Source organism: Panthera onca, chromosome C2, assembly GCF_046562875.1.
Source record: "Panthera onca isolate mPanOnc1 chromosome C2, mPanOnc1 haplotype 2, whole genome shotgun sequence".
Taxonomy (NCBI): Eukaryota; Metazoa; Chordata; class Mammalia; order Carnivora; family Felidae; genus Panthera; species Panthera onca.
In genome coordinates, this window is record NC_138347.1 from 74,831,226 (window position 1) to 74,852,564 (window position 21,339).

A 21,339-nucleotide genomic window follows, 5' to 3' on the forward strand; every position below is an offset into this window, starting at 1 on the left:
TTTATTTCCAGTTCCCCATCTCTTATTAAGCACGTCTAAGGGTGAGATTTTTCCAAAAAGGTAAGAGTAATTGCACTTTTATTTTATAATTTAAAACTGGCATTTTATTCATTATTCATCTACTTCTGAATTTTAACCAATATCTGTAGGGTTACCACATTTCTATGCAAATATCATAATTTACATTCATTGGTGTTTTGAATTCAGATGCTCCTGATGATTTCCATAGTTTTCATCTTTGTTATAATTACAGATGTAGTTTTTTCCTTTGTCACATGTTGTCAAAGACTCATAATGTGCAGAGGAGAATGTGATGATTGGTTACTAGGCTGAGTCAGGGTGTTGTAAATGGGGAGCATTTTCCCTTCAGTTCCCTCTAAAGATGTCAGGGCTAGGGGCTTTAGTTGGAAAACTGAGAAATTCTGCAAATCAGCCACGCAAATGCATCCCACGTCCCACCAGCCTGCCAGGATGCCCATCAGCTCCCAGTGCTTGTGTTCTCATGTTCTGGATCCCTTCCTCATCTCTCCCTCCTCCTGTGTAGCCTCGTCTCTCCAAGCCCATGTGCCTCACATCAACACCATTTTCTAAGGGAGCCAGACACATTTTGTTTATGCTTTTACTCGGAACATTTCTTCTGATATTCTCTATCCTCTTCATTCATTCAATTATTCATTCATTCAGTAAACACTTCCTGAGAACCAATCATGTGCCAGACATTGTTACAGGTACTGGGAATACAGCTATGAGCAAAGCAAGTGGGACTCCACGTCCTGTAAAGTGACATTCTGGTGAGGAGTCAACTCATACATGCATGCACACACACACACACATGCACTCACACACACATGCACTTTCTATAGAGTATAGAAAGTAGGTGTTCTACCTCTATTTATTAAAATCTACTCATTCCTCAGCCATCTACCACCTTTTCCATCGATCTATTCTCTGCCTCAATTCTGGAGGGAATTAATCACCTTTCTTTCATTCTCTTTTAGCTCCATATTTTCACCTCAGGCTGCTATAATGCTTTTTGCAATCTGCCTTGTATTAAAATGCTATTCATTTCACATTTTATAAAACAGCATCTCACTGACAATTTCATAGAATTCCCATAACGACTCTGGGAAATGGGCATTATCGTCTATATCTATTTTACAGATGAGGGTATAGAGACCACCTTTGCAGGCTATTAAGCCTAGTAAATCTCCGTCGGGCTTTCCCTCTCTCCTTCTCTCCCTCCCTCCCTCCTTCATAAATTTGATGAGCACAGGTTGTATGCCAGCCACAGTGGTAGCTCATGGACAGGGGGTGGGATATAATAATTAGTAAAATCAGAGTTCTTGACCTCATGAAATTCATTAGATCACTACACAAATAAATGCAAACATCCCACTGCTAGAAGTGCTACTTAGGAAAGGTTCATGGTCATAGTAGGATTATAAAATAGGGTTCTGACCAAGTCAAGAAAGCCTGACGGCTTTCTTGAGATCCAAAGGATGATGAGTCAAAAGGTGATGGTGGCTGGTAGGGAGGGACACATGGGAAATGGTCCAGGAAAAGGGAATAGTGTGGACAAAGCACTTGTACCTGTCTTCTGACCCTCAAATCCAGAATTTTTTCCCACCATGCTGCTTTCCTTTTTTTAATAGTTTTTGCTTTTATTAGGTTATAGGCTTTTAGAAGGCAGTAACTGTGGCTTACTTTCCATTCCCCACAATATATAGAACATAGTTGCAGCAGGTACTCAATATTTATTTGATTTGATTAAATGAATTGAATTTAATCTGTAATAAATGGTCTCATGATTTCTACCAACATCTTACACAGATGTTAAAACGAAAGGTTCATGGTTGAGAAAGTAAGAGAAGATAGTATTATGTTTCTTTCAGGTACACATTCCGCTTCTGAGTCTCATTCCCCCAGCTCCCATTTCAATGGTTTTTCCTTAGACATTTAGCCAGAAAGCCCTGAGATTCTGTGGGCTCTCCTATCAAAAATGATTCTTTTTTTAAAATACTTATTTATTTATTTTAAGAGAAAGAGAGAGAGCAATTGATGGAGGGGCAGAGAGAGAGAGGGAGACAGAGAATACCAAACAGCTCTTCACTGTGACATGAGATCATGACCTGAGCCAAAACTGAGTCAGACACTTAACTGACTGAGCCACCCTGGCGCCCCTCAGAAATAATTCTGTCATGACAAATAGTTTTTAAGCCATTATCCTTCATAACACAGGGCTTTGTATTTACTTATTTTTTTTAGCGTACTCTTTAATCCTCATCACCTGTTTCACCCATTCCCCTCACACCTCCCCTCTGGTAACCATCAGTTTGTTCTCTATAGTTAAAAGTCTGTTTCTTGGTTTGTCTCTCTCTTTCCACCTTTGCTTGTGTTTTTTTGTTGTTTGTTTCTTAAATTCCACATGCATGAAATCATATGGTATTTGTCTTTCTTTGACTTATTTCACTTAACATTGTACTCTCTAGTTCAACCCATGGTTTGCAAGTGGCAAGATTTCATTCTTTTTTATGGCTGAATAATATTCCATTGTGTAATATACCACATCTTCTTTATCCATTCATCAATCGATGGGCACTTGGGCTGCTTCCATAATTTGGCTATTGGAAATAATGCTGCAATAAACTTAGGGATACATATATTCTTTTGAATTCATTTTTTGCATCTTTTTCCACCCAATAGTGGAATTACTGGATCATAGGGTAGTTCTATTTTTAATTTTTTGAAGAATCTCCATACTATTTTCCACAGTGGCTGTACCAGTTTGCATTCCCACCAACAGCATACGAGGGTTCCCCTTCCACCACATCCTCACCAACACCTGTTGTTTCTTGTGTTTTTAATTTTAGCCATTCTGACAGGTATGAGGTGGTATCCCATTGCAGTTTTGATTTGCATTTCCCTGATGATGAGTGATGATGAGCATCTTTTCATGTGTCTATTTTCTATCTGGATGTCTTCTTTGAAGAAATGTCTGTTCATGTATTCTGCCCATTTTTATTTTTTATTTTTTATTTTTAAAAAATATTTTATTATTTTTGGGAGAGCGCAAGTGGGGAAGGGGCAGAGAGAGGGGGACAGAGGATCCAAAGTGGGCTCTGTGCTTACAGGCTGACACCAGTGAGCCTGGTGCGGGGCTTGAACTCATGAGCTGCAAGATTATGACCTGAGCGGAAGTCGGGCACTCAACCAAATGAGCCACCCAGGTACCCCTGTTCTGCCCATTTTTAAATTGGATTATTTGTTTTTTAGGTGTTGAGTTGTACCAGTTCTTTATATATTTTGGCATGTTTTCTTTAATGATTATTTTATTTTTGAGAGAGAGAGAGAGAGAGAGAGAGAGAGTGAGGGAGAGGCAGAGAGAGAGGCAGACACAGAATCTGAAACAGGCCCCAGGCTTTGAGCTCTGTGCTCAGATCCCAATGCAGGGGCTCGAACCCACAAACCATGAGATCCTGACCTGAGCTGAAGTTGGACACTTAACAGACTGAGCCACCCAGGCACCCCTATATATTTTGGATACTAACCCTTTATTGGATATGTCACTTGCAAATATCTTCTCCCATTCAGTAGTTTTGCTGATGATTTCCTTTGCTGTGCAGAAACTTTTTATTTTGACATAGTCCTAATAGTTTATTTCTGCTTTTATTTCTCTTGCCTCAGGAGACATATCTAGAAAAAATGTTGCTACAGTTGATGTCAGAGAAATTGCTGCCTATGCTCTCTTCTAGGATTTTTATGGTATCAGGTCTCACATTTAGGTCCTCAATCCATTTTGAGTTTATTTTTGTGTATGGTGTAAGAAAGTGGTCCAGTTTCCTTCTTTTGCGTGTTGCTCTCCAGTTTTGCCAGCACCATTTGAGAGACGGTCTTACTCATTGCATATTCTTTCTTCCTTTGTCGAAGACTAATTGGCCATATAATTGTGGGTTTATTTCTGGGTTTTCTATTCTGTTCCATTCATCTCTGTGTCTATTTTTTGTGCCAGTACCATACTGTTTTGATTACTAACACAGGACCATTTGTATTGTGATTTACAGTTGCATATATGTTGCCTCATTTGGTCTATTCTGGTAGAGATCATTTTTTCCCCCTTTACAGATAGAAGCATAGAGAAGTTCAGGGAAGAGCTCGGGGTCCCATAGCTGTAAGCAGTGAAAGAAAAACTTCTATTGAGAACAGAGTTGGAGTTGGAACTGAAGATTTTTTTATCTCCTGGCTAGTGAGAAGACTCCACAGAGGCAGTAGTATGAAACAGTTGAAGAGTAGAGTCTGGAGCCTGACTGCCTGGGTCTCATTCCCAGTGTTGCTCTTGACCTACTTTGAGCAATGTATTAGCTCAGGCTGCCATAATAGCACACCACAGACTGGGTGCCTTAAACAACAGAAAGTTATTTTCTCACAGTTCTGGAAGCTGGAAGTTCAAGATCAAGTTGCTGGCAGTGTTAGTATCTGGTGAGATCTTTGTTCCTGGCTTGCACATGGCCAGCTGCCTTCTCTCTGTTCTCACGTGGCAGACAGAGCTGTCTGGTGTCCTCCTCTTCTTATGAGGGCGCCAGCCCTATGGGATTAGGACTTCACTCTTATGACCTCACTTAACCTAGATTACTTCCTAAAAGCCCTATCTCCAAATGCAGTCGGTGTGGGGGGGGGGGGGGGGTGGCTAGGGCTTCAACATATGGAATCAGTCCATATTGGGTGAGTTACTTACCCTCTACTCTGCCTCCACTTCCTCTTCCTCATATGTTAAGAGTGGCTAACAGGGGCGCCTGGGTGGCGCAGTCGGTTAAGCGTCCGAATTCAGCCAGCTCACGATCTCGCGGTCTGTGAGTTCGAGCCCCGCATCAGGCTCTGGGCTGATGGCTCGGAGCCTGGAGCCTGTTTCCGATTCTGTGTCTCCCTCTCTCTCTGCCCCTCCCCCGTTCATGCTCTGTCTCTCTCTGTCCCAAAAATAAATAAAAAACGTTGAAGAAAAAAAAAATTTAAAAAAAAAAAAAAAAAGAGTGGCTAACAATAGTATCTGCCTCATTACCATGAGAAATCAATGAGAAATACATGTAAAGTGCCTTGATGAATCTGTGCCTGGCATGGAGTCATTTCCTGGACATTGGTTACTACACACTTTTTAAAACCAACTTTAACTTTTTGTTACTTTCTGCTACACGCTGCATCTCCAGATATTTCAGATGATGAGCCAGCTAACTCACTACTCCCTCTTCCCTGAGAAAATGATCGTAAAAACAAAGCACTCAGTCTTTCCAAAAATGTATGCTGAATTGTTCAGGATATCGACATAGATACAGACACAGCCTTTGCTGTGTCATATAACTTCCCTGCTTTGTCCACGCCCCCCCCCCCCCCACCTCATCCCCTTTTTTGGTCAACATGTTCCAGGAGTACTGAGACAATAATTTTGTGTAAGATTTTTTCCAATGCTTAGAACTTTCTTTCTCTGTTTTATAACTAAATCCTACATTCTAGCCAATGTCAACTTTTTCCAGCTAAGCCACTTTGGGAATATGAGGTCAAGGTGTCAAGAGTATCAGTGGGTCTGGCCAACAGGAGGAAAAGGAAAGAAAAAAGGGCCACTTAAATATAAAAAGAACAGTATTTTGTCCAAGTCATGGGTCTGCAAAGGCAGCATGGTGTTTTAGAAATAACTTGAGAAATGTTATTATTGCTTTATCTATCCATAATCCTCTAAGCACTTCACCTTAGTGAGAGAGTTCATGCTTTTTAGCGTTGCAATGTATCCATCTCCAAGTGAAAAGTACTGGAGTGCTGGTGTCTTTTTGGAACTTTGCAATGGGTTACTTAAGAAGAAATTCTTAAGGAAATCTCAGGAGTACATTTTGGATAGCAAACTCCTACACAAGGAGGTAAGTCACAGCGTTGGTGTGAACTTAAAGTGACCATTACACTACTTTAAAATTCCAACAGGTAAGATGCTTATAACAAAAGGTTGTAAGAAGATAAGCAAGGCCACTCACCTGGTGCAACTAGAAAAGTTAGCCTGGCATTTCAAAGTTCAGAAAGAGCAAGGCCACAGGAAATCAAAAATGCCCGGTTTTCCTCCCTATACCTTTGTTTCCAGGGCAAACTGAGGTCATCTGTTACATTCAGTTCTTTGAAATGCGCTCTTGAATTATTTTACATTCTGCTCTTAGAATTCAGCTGATTAATTCTCTTTTGATAAAGAGAAGGTAAAGCCCCCTCAATGAGACTTGAGGTGTTAAAAGTCTAGATTGGCCTGGCAAATAGTTTGGATTATTTGCATTACAAAGCAGTTATTTAAAGTGGTTGGCTCCTCAGGTGCAGTTAAGTCTCTTAAGGATCTTTACCTACTTGAGAGAGCTGGGAAACAGGGGTAAAGAGGAAATAGCCCTTTCCGGGTAAAAATGTTTCTTTTTCAGAAGGAAAAATAAATTGGAAGATTCTCAGAGCCTCTCAACAGTTCTTCCAAGGGAAAATTAAGTTCCTATTTACAGAAAGAGCTCAGAAGCAACATGCTGCAGAAAATGAGGCCCAGAGCCATAGGCCAAGGAGCATTTGTTACACTCAGCTACTGGCCAGCCCTTGGACCAGATGCATTATGTATTATTGCGTTTAATCCTCCAAGCATCCATGAAATATGGTATTCTCATCCCCACTGGCCAGATGCAGAAAAATTCGGCTCAGAGAGTTGCCATGATTTTCAAGATGGTTCACAACTGAGGCTCAGGAAGGAGCCTGTGTTCTTTTGTTTCTGGGTAACACCAAACTGAAAACTAGGGGACGTGGATGATGTTGCCTGGAGGGACCACCTCACCCTGACACACTTTTCCCTCCATTTCTTTGCCTTTTTTTTTTTCTTAAAAAGTTGGATAGATTTCTTTAAAAATATGAATGATTTTACAGAGTCTTTAACATAGTAATAAACAAGAGAGTAGTCAATATTATTGCCTTACTGTAAGAAAAATGGTGGTCTCACTAAAGTATCCTTCCTTAACCTATTGAACTGTACTTTGCATTATATAGAATTATGGGTTATAGGGCTTGGGGGTAAGAAATAAACTTAAAGGCACAGATACCTAAACACCTTTGGTTTAATTATGGTACAGGCTATATAATAAGATGGAGGCCTGTAGATGAATTTTGGTCTCATGCTTGCCCAGTCTAAGGCATACAGTTTGCGCATTGGATTAGCACGGGCCTCAAAGAGCTTGGGAGTTCACTAGAACTCCAAAACTTCCCTTTGCCATTCCCTTTTTAGGCATTATAGTCTAGAGGTCTGTTTGCTGTCACACAGGGCCAAAGAGTGACAGCTTGGTTTTAGGAATCGGATTCTCTGCTGCCAAGAGAGCAGAGATTGTGAGAAACTGGATGCTATTTGTTATATGGTATAGAATTCAAGGTAATTTTCATACATAAGCCACAGAAACCATGGACAACTTGTGGAAACAAAGAGGAAGGAGCCAAGACTTAGAGTGGGAAGACCTGGCTTCAGGTCCTGCCTCTTGCCTTGCTACTCATACCAGACTGGCCTTGTCTGAGCCTCGCTGATAGAGTGCCTGGAACATAAGTATTAAATAAATGTTAGCTATTTTCATTATTATCTGATATTCAGAGGAAACTCACTCATAACAACATCATAAGTGGTCAAAGGTGTAGCCGTATAATGGTGAACTATGTCAATGTCAAGGTGTGTCCTATGGAGTTGTTGCCTATCTCGCAATACGTAGAATATGCCCAAGTTCAGTGGCTCAGTCATTAGAAATTGAGTCATTTTTGGGCTCTGAAGGTAACTCTATGCAAATCTGGTTTAATTTGACTTTTTTTTTTTTAAATGAGGGTAATAGTCAAGTTTACTGATTTTTAGAATTAACTTAAATTTCTGTTGTTTTTCCCCTCCCTTTCTTCTCCTCTCCCCTCCCTTCTTCTTTCCTTTCCTTCTCTTCCCTCATCTTACCCCCCTTTATTCCCCGCATCCTTTGCCTTGCTTTCCCCTCTTGCTCCTCCACCCTACCTCTCTGTCTTCCTCTGTCTCAGTCTCTGTCTGTCTCTCAGAAGCTGTGTTAGATCTGGCTGAGCACAGATACCCATCAAGCACAGTCCCTGCCCACAGTCCAAGAGGAGTGATAAGGTGGGCAGGTAAAGAGGAATGCAATGAGGTAGAATGTGGTAAGAATTTCAAGTAACCTTATAGTTTAGGGGAAATATCACCAAGAGAAATTAGAACAGTTCTCATGATGTGAATTTTGAGCTGGGTCCTACAGGATGCTTGGATCTAGCCCTGTGAAAGCTTAAAGAGAGTAGAGGAGGAAGTGTTTTCCAGGCTAAGGAAGCTGAAGGAGCAAAGGCATGGAGGAGGGCTTCTCTGGAGGAGAATCATTGTAAGAGATTAGCTCCAAACAACAACATATCTTCTCCTTTCTGTCCTTTTGCAACGTCAGCTGGGATACTCTTCTTGGCAAATGTGGGTGTGGTGGAGAAAATTCCCAGCTCTGACCTATATTCCTTGGCATTAAATTGTTTCCCAGGCTTGACTTCCCTTACTGTCTGTCGTTCCTCGCTCCTGAGGTGTACCAGGTGTCCTAGTGGCTTTTATGCATAGCATTTACCCATTCAGATAATAACCACAGTTATTATCACATCAGTCTCTAAGGGACCATTGTGGTACCTGTTACTTAACCCAGTACTGCTCACTCTAGTTTTATTCTCTGATGAAATCGGCAGTGAATGTGAAGGAAGTGGCTTCAGTTAGGGTCATGCAGGAAGGTGCCGCCTTGAACCCACCTGTGCTAACCTTTTGACACTTACCCCTGGGCACCTTCAATCCACACATTCAGGCATGTAAAAACATCCATTCACTCTCACTGGGCAGGTCACAGTTCACCAAATGGATGGGGATATATGAGACAATAATACATGGTTCCTACCTTTCAGATGGTCTAGACAAACAAGGAGAATACATGGCAGAAAGTGATTAGGAGCACAAGAGAGGGGCAGCTAGGATCTTTTGGAGTGAGTATAGTGGTAGACCCTCCTCCCCCCTGGCAAGACAGTATCACAGGGGCTTTCCTGGAAGAGGTAGAATTGAAGTTAAGCCTAGAAACCCTGAGATGGTTTAATTGACCTGGTGTCCTCAACCTCAGGGACCTACAGACCCTTTTGAGTGCTTGTTTGTTTGTAAAGTTTTGCATCTGACTGTGGCCTCATGGATTTGAAGGTTATAGCAAGAAATTGGCTCTTTGCTAAGAATTTACCTCCCTCCTCTTGAGTTTTGTTATATATGCCATTGCCTCATATTCACACCCAGATTCCTCAATAAATGACCATAGGGTTTTTTTTTCCTTCAAGTCTTTATATCTACCAGCTTTCATGGGCATGCAACTTTGTGTAGAATGTTTATTAAGTCCATAAACTTACAGGATTATATGAAAATGATGTTTCTCAGGTTGAATTTTAGCTTGATGACTTCTCTCAACTTCATGGGGTTTTGGTGTCTATTTCCTCAGGATGAATTCCACACTTACTCATGGAAAAAGGTAATGTGGATCTACTTGTCAACATTAAACAGCACGTTTGGTGTCACTCCTGACCACCCTCTCATTACAGATGAGGAGGACATCATAAATAGAGCCATCAGAAAGCCAGACCTAAAGGTTAGTACCTTTATGCTAACTGCTAATGCTAAAGAAATTTAATTCTCTCCCCAAAATTTAAGGTTAAGTTCAGATCCTCCACCACACCAATCCTCAACAGTATACATAGAACATTATAAAGAACATGTACTTTGGAGCTGGACAGAACTGAGTTCAAATCTCAGCTTCATCCTTCTAAACTGTAGAGCCTTGGATCCGTTACTAAACTCTGCCAAGTTTCTATTTCTTCATGTATAAAATGATGATGATAATGCCTACCTCTAATATCCACTGATGGCATTCAATGAATTAAGGAACACAAAAATCTTTATGGTGCGATATACGTAGTAGTAGATACTCAGTACATGTTAGCTCTGAGTAGAATCAAGCCCTCTGTATGATTATCTATGAAATGGGGTGATGACCCAGAAACATCCCAGGGACTTCCTTATGTCTGCAAAATGAACTTATTTTGAGTTCTGTCATTCAAATGTGTTTGGGTTACTCCCTCTTCTCCATTTGAAATTAGTACTACTTGGATTATGGCTGGTTAACATTCATATTAGAAATGTATTTTATAAGACAGGCTGTTTTTCTCTTAAGTTCATGTGTGTTGGGCAGCTGTTTAACTTAGTTTTATGAGCGCAAGGTCAGTTTTTTAAAATAATAGAACTTGATTGCTGAGCAGTTTCTGTATTGTCAATTGTTATCACCCAGGTGTCTTAATTGCCCAAACAAACAAAAACAAAAGAGGTCAAACACCTCCAAACCAACAGATTGCATAATCTGTCAGGGGGTTATTCACCTGCAAAAGTAGGCATCCCAAATCAACCTTAGGGACCTGCCCTCAGATTATTATTGACCTTCAGCTTCTTTAATAAGTGGGCAAAAAGATGAAGAAATGCTCAAATAAACATAAAGAAGGGGCAAAGGTCTTGAAATGGAAACCTGTGGCACCAGGGTGGTATCTTCATTTACCAGCATGTGGCTTAGGGGGTTTGGCTAATTACTGTCTCTCTGAGCCTTGAGCTTCTTATTTATAAAATGAGAGCAATAACCCCTTCTGTGCCTGTTCCTCAGGCTGTTGTACACCTAAGATGAGAAGATGGACATTAGGGTGATTTGTGGACTGTGATGTGCTACTTTCATAAAGGACTGAAACTCTCATGAAAACAGAGGAGAAGCCACAGGCTTCAGCCATGACGATACTGACGGCGAGAGCTGTAAGGGCAACAATACCAACATGATAACCATTCAAACCATTCAGGGAGAGTTTGGAGATCTGCTCTGTCAGGTTTATAAAAGCCAGCTAAGAGGAGACTTAACTATTATCCTGGGATTGTGTGCAAAAGTAAAACCCAGTGCTTAACCTGTTAAACAGGACGCTCTCACAACGTGTTTCAACAAGAAATGAGGAACAGGAAGCCTGGGAAGGGGCAGGCTTCCTGGTTCCAAGTAGAAAGCTGAAAATCACCCTACCGCACACTCCTGATGCCTTAATTACAGTTTCCTGCTCTGAAGTTCCAGAAAGTGGGCAAATAAACTCCACCCCATGCAAATAATGTGCTTAATATCCTCTTACCTGGTGTCCAGAGCCTGTGAAGGTGATGAGGGAAACAGAGAAACTACAGGCACAGATGATTCCTGCTAGGAGAATTTTAAAGATAATTCAAAAGGTCTCTGATGGGGTCATTCTCACTCTGTGAGGAATGGCCTCAATAAATTATCAGGAGGGGCACCTGGGTGGCTCAGTTGGTTAAGCCTTTGACTCTTGGTTTCAGCTGAGGTCATGATCTCACAGTTCCGGAGTTGGAGTCCCGCATCCAGCTCTGCACCGACAGCACAAAGCCTGTTTTCGATTCTCTCTCTCCCCCTCTCTCTTTCCCTTCCTCACTTGTGCTCTCTCTCTCTCTCGAAATAAATAAATACACAATTTTTTTTAAAACAGAAGAAATTAACAGGAGATAATGGAATCTTCTATTTTCTGACCTGAGGTAAAACTTAGTAGGAACCTCTTTATTCCTCATTATTACTGCCTTCATCTGCTGATGTTTTGTGTTTGTTATTTTTTATAAGCTTCTCAATCTCAGTCTGTGGCTTCACATCCTCTGGATTTAGGTTCTCTAATTGAGCAGGGGCCTCATATCCTCCCACAGTTTGTCCTTTAAAAATGTTCTAACCCAGATTTGTGAACCCACAGAAGGAACAAAGGAGGCAGCCCTCACTTAATTCAACTTGAATCCTGGCAGCTATGGGATTTTTCATACCTTCTTCTGAGACTAGCTTCAATATCATATCCTTTGAGAGACTGGACTCTGGAGCCAGTTGGGTTTGAGTTCAAATTCAATCCCTACTTAATAGGTGCGATCTTGGGCAAAAGACTTAAAGTGAACTTCAGGGATGAAGTGACGGTGAGAATAATATCTGTCTACCAGAGATTGATGAAAAAGACTAAAGATGATGATGTGTGAAAAGCCCACGTACGCAACAAGCTGTGATTACAGTCCAGCTCTGCAGAATTTCAGGGACTGAACAAGACAGGCAGGTGTGAGACAGTATACGTGAGGTTGCAAGGTGGACCATGGCAACCAATCTCCTTCAGACACTCTTTCCTCTCTCCAACTTGCAGCTTGTGAAGGAAGAATCACTCCCAGTGGCAGTGTGCTCCAATTTTATACGAAAATCAATTGGAAAATAGGATTTATTTTTTTAAAGTTACTTTGCAACCGATCTCATTGAAACAAATCGATCCTGTAAAATGAAATATACAGCATTTAATGCTCTCACTGGGTAACCATGAATGTGTGTGTGTGTGTGTGTGCATGCACGCATGTGTGTGCACACTCGTGTGCATGCACATATATTTATCGAATAGGATTCAGATTGATTTGGTGTACCCCGGGTCTTGGAGCTTAGGGATTTCACCTCTATTTCTAGATGTTCATGTGGTTGTAAAAGCATTCATTCGCTTCTTTACCAAAAAACATGTATTGAACACTTTTTAGGTTTCAGCTGTATACTCTTCTAAGTTCTAGAATTTATCTAACGATTATACTGACTGTACTATTCAGCGGTATAGAACAAACCCAGAAGAATGCAGTGGAAATTAGAGATAATCTGCTCAATTGCCTCAGTTTATTCATGGGGAAACTATGGTGCAGAGAAATTTACTTGAATTTCTCAAGAACACAATTCTCAGAGTAGCTATAAAAGGAAAACACTGTTTCTCAACTTTGTCTGCACATTAGAACTATCTGAGGAAATTTAAACATATTTATGCCCAGGTTGCACCCCAGACAAGTGAAATCAGAATCTCTTGAGGGTGAGACCCTGGCATTAGTATTTTAAAGCTTCCAGTTAATTCCAATGGGCAAAAGGAGGTTATACCTATTGCCCCATAACAACATGGCACTATATCTCTTTGTGCTCAGTTAGGTCACCAGTTAATGGAAATTCAGATTCACATATACAGTTGCTTAAAGAAATCAGAAACAAGAAGGCATAATTGCCATAAGCGTTAACCTTACCTTTCCTTTCTGACATCGGACGCTCACATCCTGGAGAACATTTTCTTGCAAAAACCTCCTCACTCTCTTCTAGAACATGCTGCCAGCCTAATTTTGTTTCACAGTCTCTTCTATAGTTTTCTTTGAAAGTCCATTGCCCACAAGACAAAGTCCTAGATACTTCACCCTAGCATTTAAGACTGTACACTCTGATCTTTATTTATCTTTCCAGCCTCATTCTCCAGTCTGCAGTCAAGAAGACCCACTCATTTGCCCCTCCTCACAACCGACTTGTGCAGAATCTCTTCTACATGCCCTCTTTCCTTCTTATCTGGGCAGAAGTCTTTCAGCCCTTCAAGGCTGCAGCTCAGATGCCATCACTTCCATGATGCCTTCAGCCATCTGCCCGCTCAACATTTCTACGGCATTTCAATACCATACATCTTACTTGATCATATTTTTATTTCTTTGACATATATATATATTGGACTGTATGGTATAGTTTTCACTTTTGTAACAGATTTTCTTCCTTTGTTAGGTTATCAATAACCTAGTGGAACACAGAGACAGAGTTTTATCATATATACTCATCTGCATAGTAAGCCCACGCATGATACACTTCGACTGAATGAAAACTAAGAAAGAATGCCACTTGTGTAGCAGGGAAAGTTGCAGTAAGTTAGGAAAGGATAATCTTAAAGAAGTGTATTAGAGCTCTATTTTTGCTTCTTCTGCAGGCACTTCTTTAGCCACCAAACTGCTATGTATTTACTGATCCCTACATAAGAGACTTTCTTAGTACTTTTCTTTTCCAGGTGAGATGTATAAAAGTGCAGAAAATAAGATATGTTTGGAACAACTTAGAAGGACATTTCCAGAAAATTGGGTAAGTCATTTCAGTAATTTCATCTGAAACAGAGAAACTTATCTCAAAAATATCATTTCTAAATAGGTCTTTCTCATTATTATTATTTCAGTTCTTTGGAAGACTGGCTCAGTTCTGCCAAGATACATCTGAAATTTGGATCAGGTCTAACAAGAGAAGAACAAGAGATTAGGTACCATGCCTACTGTTTTCTACATCAGCTCAAGAGGATGGTTGCCATCAGCCAAATAGAGAGCCTAGCAAATCATTATCTTAGCTGGTCAATATCAGAAAACTTTGTAATGCTCTATTCAGTATTGTTAGATTCAATGCATGCACATACCTTCTCTTGCTTCGTCGGATCAGCGTTGTGGGGGAGGTAGAATGAATATCCCCATCATTCCAACATAATACATGAGAAATCTGAGGCTCACAGAGGTTCGATGGCCTGAACAAAGGTCACATGGATGGGAGGTGATTGAAGAGCTGAGTCTCACAGGTTTAGTCCTCTTTCTACTCTACACAGAGCTTCTCAAGGTTATAATAATGGGGTTGAACCAGTTTGGGTTGTAATCAGGAAATATATTTTATGCCAAGATCACATAGTTGAATAATAATTTCAAAGCAGCAGAAACTGTTGTGCAAGAACTGCAGCTCCATGATTCCAAAGCAGTTCCAGGGCAGAGGAACCAGGCTGAGGAAGAGCACAGTGTTGAATGTCAAGTCTATCAGTAATTCACTGTGTGGTTTTGAGCAAGGAACTTCTCATCTCCGGGCTTTGGTTCCCTAGTTGTTAAAAAGGGGAGGAGGACTTTGGAAAGACCTTGCTGGTCCTAAGTTTCTGTGATACTCATATTCCCCTGCACCCCCATTTTCCAGTACTTTGAAGGGACCCAGAGCCTTTCAGCATCCGCATCACCTAGAAGCTTGTTAGAAATGCAGAATCTTAGACCACACATCATCCCTCTGAATCAGAATCTTCACATTACCAAGATCAGGAAGTCATGTGTATGAACGCTAAATCTCAGGAGACACTGCTCTAATACATTTGGCCAAGCTACTTGATCTGAATATCTACATAGGAGGCACAGAGAGTGTGGTCAGTGTTCCCAACAGCAAAATAACTCATAAAGGGTCCTTGCTCTGCATAATCTAAGAAATATACCTCTAGGTTTTCAGTTAAAGGGTGTATAACTTTGTGTATAGAGCTGTCTTTGAGATCCCAACATCTTTTTGCTCACATTAAAATAAATTCTACAGCTTCCCAGAACTAAACAGGAGTAGGAAGGTAGGTCCAGTACTTCTTACTAGTAAAACTATTTTCTTGCAATGATCTCTCCATCCCACATCCACAGAGCCACAGTTGGGGACAGAGTTGAGAGAGTGCCAATCTGGAAACTTACTTGAATGAGGCAACCACTAATATTAAATACCCAAATTGCCATCAGGGAAATATTTAGACCTCAGGAAGAATCTAATTTAGTAGATGCAATAGGATCATGTTTATTGTTTTTGTCCTTGGGAACCACCCCCTCCCCACTCAGTTATTTTGAGAAGGATGGAGATATTATGGAACAAGGGAGGCTTACCTTGACTGGGAGAAAGTGAATAGGCCTTTTTTCGAATGAGTGAAAAATGAGCTTCATTTTTATTAGTTGTAACTGACTGACCTATGATCTCTCCCTATAGGAGGTTAATATGTGGGCCTAATACTATCGATGTTGAAATCACACCAATTTGGAAACTACTCATCAAAGAGGTACGCAGGACTTACTCTTGGCACTAAATAGAGGCTAAAGGAGTTCTAGTCAAACAATCAAGAATGCTACTTGTTAATAAGTAACCGTAATTTGTGATATTTTAAAACAGTACAAAGGATAGATTCTTCATATCTCTTTTCTACTGTTTTCCTTGGAGACCATCTTTTGCACATGTTGCCTGGCACAGTATAATGACACTCATGTGTCTACTTATCCTTTAATAACTGGGTGCACCTCTTCTCTTTCTTTCTTTCCTTTTTAATCCAATGTTTCTTAGCCTTTCCCAACTTTGTGAAACTAAAATAATAATTAAAAATTTAAAAACTCAAGACATTTCTTATGGGCAACATAATTTCCTCAGCATTAGCCTTATTAGTTCTCTAGATCTCAATGTTTGTGTGGGAGGGAAAAAAAGGACTTGGCCATCATTTGTTAAGTTGAATTTTTCCTCTTTGAGTCTACCATTGAGCTTATTTTTCATTTTGCAGTGATTATTATGAAACTATAACCATACAGCTGTACCCTGGGTCTTTTTCTGAACTTTACTTCTACTCCTACTTGTTTTTGAAAAAACTTACTAAACCCAAGGTATTTTCTCAATATTTCTAGTAAGAAAGGAAGCAAAAGAAACTGATAGGAAATGTTTCTGTGTGCTCCTTCCCCAACCAGAGGCAAAGATTACTGTTCCCATCTTAGACAGATGGAAATCAACTGGAGAGCATTTGAATAAGGGTACAAAATGTCTTAAACCAAAGCAGGCTAACAACTGTGGAGTTAGCCTCTCCCTTCTTCCACAGTGTCCTAGATGTTCAAGGACAGTTTCCCAGTTTCAGCTTGGCTCTCTACTAATGAGCAAATGTAGTCTTCAACTTATCCATAAATCTAAGTACTTTGATGGCTTAGAAGATGGCAGATGCTGTGTCCGAGGGAAGAACAACAGACTCGAGAGCATTTTAACTCCGTAAACCTGAACTAAAACTTCACCCTTCTGAGGGCCAGTACATGTGAACTAAACCTCATAGTATCCACACCCTACACCCTTGTGATGGTCATCATGAGGACCCACGAGACACTACTTTGTGAATGATAAGGTGCAGCAGTGATTAAAAGTAAGTGCTCCAGGGTCAGCTCCCCGGGTTCAAGGCCTACTCTGTGATTTGTTGCAGCTGTGTGACCTTCAGCAAGTTTCTCAAGAATCTCATGTCTCAGATCTCGAGATCTGAGGCTCAGCTTCTCCATCTTTGCAATGGAGATAAGTAAAAGCTTCTGGGTAATAAGGTAATTATGGAAATTAAATGAGAAAATTCAGGTAAAGTTGCTAAGCACAGTGTCTGGCACGTGACAATTGCTGAATAAATACAGTAAGAATGAGAATATTGTATGGGGTGGTTGGTGTCACAGAGAGGCTTTTGAAAGCAAACAAGTCAATGAGTAGCTCAGGGCGAAGACTAAATATCCCCATTGCCTTCCTGTTTTTGTGTCTGCCAACAGGTTTTAAATCCATTTTACATATTTCAACTCTTCAGTGTCTGTTTGTGGTTTAGTGAAGACTATAAGGAATATGCTTTTGCCATCATAATCATGTCCATCACGTCCATAGCGTTGACGGTATATGATCTCAGAGAGGTGAGTTTTTCCCCCACCAATCTTGTGGCCACAGAAAGGGAACAGTAGGACCTTTATTGAAATACTGTTAGAAAGAAGAATCAGGAAATAGCCATTGCCCACTCCACAATAAATGAGACCAAGTTTGTAAATATCTAGCACAAATATTGATACTCAACAACGTTAGTCCTTTTCCTTCTATTACATCCTGATTCCTAACCTTCCAAGTTATTTTTCCTCCTCTCTTTAGTTTATTCAGGCTGATCAGCCAGAGGAATTTACAAATATCTATGAATTGTGCATAAGTGAAAAAATATGTACAGAGAATACTGTCGAATCTTGAAGATGATGGGAGAGGGTGCAAGGTGGAAGGGTCTGTTTCATAATGACTCTTTGCCTTTTCTAGTTGGTCAGTACTTATTTGTCAAAGCCTGAGTCCAACACTAGGCTTTCTTTATACCCACGCCAGGGGATCTAGGTGCCGTTGGGAAAAAGTCCTGTAGAACAGATTGGTTGATGACACTCTAAATCCATGAATTCCATCCTTATCTGGGCAAGCTTTCTGTAGGTCCCTGGTCAATGCACTGTCCCATTCTCAAAATTAAGAATTCACACCAAATATTTCTCCATGAGAGAGATCTCCTGTTCATCTCATAGTCCACTTCTCTAATTCAGCAGATAATCTCACCACTTGTTCCACAAGGAAGATAGAAGCCAGAAGACAGGAATTTGCTCAACTCCCCACTCTCCAACTGTCAAAGGACTCTGTTTCTGCCTCCCACCCGCCCTGCTCTCCCGTTATGGAGGAGAAAGGGCCCCTGCCTGTGCTTGCCAAAGCACCCTCTCTGACCTGCTCAGGGTGCTTCTGTGGTCCTTCAATGACCTCCTCACTCCCTCCCCCAAGGGCCTTTCTGTTAGCATTTAAATGTGCTCAAGTAAGGAAGCAACCATTTCTTTTTACCCCGCTTCCACCTGTAGCTACCACTCTACCTCTCTTCTCCCTTTTACAGCAAAACTTCTTTATGTGTGCTTTTGTCACTTATTGATCTCCTGGTCTCTTCTCACTATACTGACCTGATTTCCTCTCTGGTGACTCCATTAGAGAACTCTTGTTAAGATCACCACTATAATCTTAAGGCCATAGGTGGTTATAACATTTTTTTTAAAAATTCCTTTTTAAGGGGCGCCTGGGGTGACTCAGTCAGTTGGGCATCTGACTCTTGATTTCGGCTCAGTTCATGATCTCACGGTTCGTGGGATTGAGCCCGGTGTTGGGCTCTGAGCTGGTCCTGGGGCCTGCTTGGGATTCTCTCTCTCCCTCTCTCTCGGCCCTTCCCCTGCTCACATGCGCGCTCTCTCACTGTCTCTCAAAATAAATACATAAACTTTTTAAAATAAAAATTAAAAACTTCCTTTTTTTAAACTAGTTATTTTTTTCTTAATAGAAAGAGTAATATATGCACATGATTTTTTAAAAGTTCAAATAGAACACAACGGTATAAATAAAAAGTAAATATCCCTCCCAGTTTGGATCTCCCAGTATCCAGGTTCCCTTTCCAAAGGCATTCACTGAGACCAAAAGTTCTATGACCTTGAGCAGTATTAAACACACAGGCACTAATTTGTTTCACACAAATGGAAACACTATGTGCACTGTTGTGCGCTCGCTCCCATTTTCCACCTAATATATGTTAAATATCTTTCATGTCTGCCCAAATATGTTTTCTCTAGATGCACCATAATTTTTTAAACCAGTCTGATGTTGATGGATAGTTAGATTATTTCTAGTCTTTTGCTGTTAAAACAATCACAATTCTTGCACATGTATCTTTTTACACATCCACATATATGTGTGTTTATAAATATATATAAATTATGTGTATTTATATTACACATGCATATGGATATAACAAGTATACATATGTGTGCTTATATATATTGACATAGAGACATAAAATTTTTATACCTGAAATTACTTAATTATAAACTAGGTATATTGTTTTCATAGGCATCCTCAAAAGGCATCTTAAACAAGTAATACTAATTTACACTCCTCCCAACAGTAGAGGAGTGTTGGTTTCCCTTATCTTTGCCAATATAAGTGACAATAGAATTGCATAACTTCAACAGCATGTTTTCTATTACAAGTTGAGCACTTGCTCATGTCCTAAGCTATTTGCATTTCTTTCACTGTGAACTGTATTTGTGTCCTTCATTAATTTTTATTGGACTTTTGGTCTTTTGTTTGTTGATTTCATGGTCTCCCTCCTACCGCGGACACTTTTTTTTTTTTTTTCACGCTGCAGCTTTTATTAAACTTCTCAGTTGCAATTGATAGTTAACTGCTCCGTTGCTTCTTTTTGAAGCACTCTTTCCCTGAGACTTCAGAGACAACACACTCTCCATCCTCTCTAGTTGCTCTTTTTCAATCTTTTTTATAGTTCATCCTCCTCTAGTGGCCTTTTGTGGGGGAGGCAGTGTCTCAAAAGCAAAACAATATGCAAACTATACAATGTATACTCTACCGCATATACAATGTATGTTCTATCTTTCTCTTCCCCTCCACTTGTGCAACCACATTTATTTCTTGTGTTTTCTTCAGAAGAAATTTTTAGGCAAGTCAAGCAAATGCAAATATATGAACCTTGTTTTTCCTTCTTTCTTATGTAAAAGGTAGCATCATTATGTAATCTCCAAACTTGCTTTATTATTATTCATAATAGTATGTCTTCATGGCCTTTTCATGTATGTATATTGAGAGATTCTTCACTGTTCTGATAGCTGTATATACCAATGAGTTCTAAAATGACTTTCAAATTTGTATATATTTCCAGCCCAAACATTTCTTTTGAGTTTGAGACTCATAGATGCAACAACCGATTTGATTCAAAGTCACTTATTTAGGGAAGTTTTCTATTATTGCTTCTATGGGCTGTATATGCTCCAAAAGCATACCTTTTTTTTTTTTAATTATTGATTGTAATGATACATTTACGTTTGTGACTATTTGATAAATATATTTCTCCCAGTGGTTTGTAAATTCCTTGCTAGTAAGAACTATATCTTTTTTTTTCTTTTTCTTTTTTTTTTTTTTGAACATTCTATCCCCACCTCTTAGCATAGTCCCTGACACAGAGTGTGTGTAATAAATGCTGAGTGGATGAAAAAATGAATAAAAGGATACATTAATAGCAAAACAGTCTTTCACTATGTGTTACTCTATTAATTGTTCTTAGGACATATTAATCAGATTTATAAATGATTTATGCTAGAAGGTTTAGGCGGTGTCATAAATGGCAAAATCAGAAGAAAAAAAATGAATACACTAGATGATTAGGAGTTTTAACCCCTAGAAACAGATAGTTCTTTTACACAACAGTTTCTTTCTTTTTTAAAAATGTTTATTCATTTTTGAGAGAGAGAGAGAGACAGAGACAGAGGCAGAGACAGAGCGTGAGTGGGGGAGGGGCAGAGAGAAAGGGAGACAGAATCCGAAGCAGGCTCCAGGCTTTGAGCTGTCAGCACAGAGCCCGACGCGGGTGTTGAACCCACGATCTTTGAGATCATGACCTGAGCTGAAGTCGGCCACTTAACCTACTGAGCCACCCAGGAACCCCTCTTTTACACAACACTTTCTTTAAAACTGTGAAATCAAATGTAATTTTATTGTGTTTTTCTTTTTTATCCTCTTATTGATTCACTGTCAACGTCCTGTGTATTTCATATATTAAAACAATGTATACTATGAGGAATAGTAGGCACCACTAAAACTCCTCATAAAGTTACAGATTAAGAACTCTGATGTGGAATAACTCAAAACTGAGATATTGCTTAGCTCTCAAAGCTATTTAGGTATGAACATTTATCTTGAATGACTCAAGTTCTTGATGTTCTCTGCTGAAAGAACTAAATACAAATTTATGGTCATCAAAAACTACTTTGAGTGAACAGAGCATGCT

At 40.0% G+C, this 21,339-nt stretch overlaps 1 protein-coding gene across 3 annotated transcripts in view; it reads left to right on the forward strand.

Moving 5' to 3' along the window:
* The window catches only part of ATP13A4 (ATPase 13A4), a 124,021-nt gene that overhangs the window by 38,459 nt on the left and 64,223 nt on the right, over positions 1 to 21,339 (forward strand). For 2 of the 3 annotated variants that reach the window (XM_078453119.1, XM_078453118.1), the window contains 5 exons: positions 9,519 to 9,665; positions 13,966 to 14,036; positions 14,128 to 14,208; positions 15,705 to 15,774; positions 17,267 to 17,401. In XM_078453119.1, coding sequence (XP_078309245.1) covers positions 9,519 to 9,665; positions 13,966 to 14,036; positions 14,128 to 14,208; positions 15,705 to 15,774; positions 17,267 to 17,401 — 504 coding nt within the window. The remainder of the gene's footprint in view (positions 1 to 9,518; positions 9,666 to 13,965; positions 14,037 to 14,127; positions 14,209 to 15,704; positions 15,775 to 17,266; positions 17,402 to 21,339) is intronic. The other variant, XM_078453120.1, reaches the window with a different exon arrangement.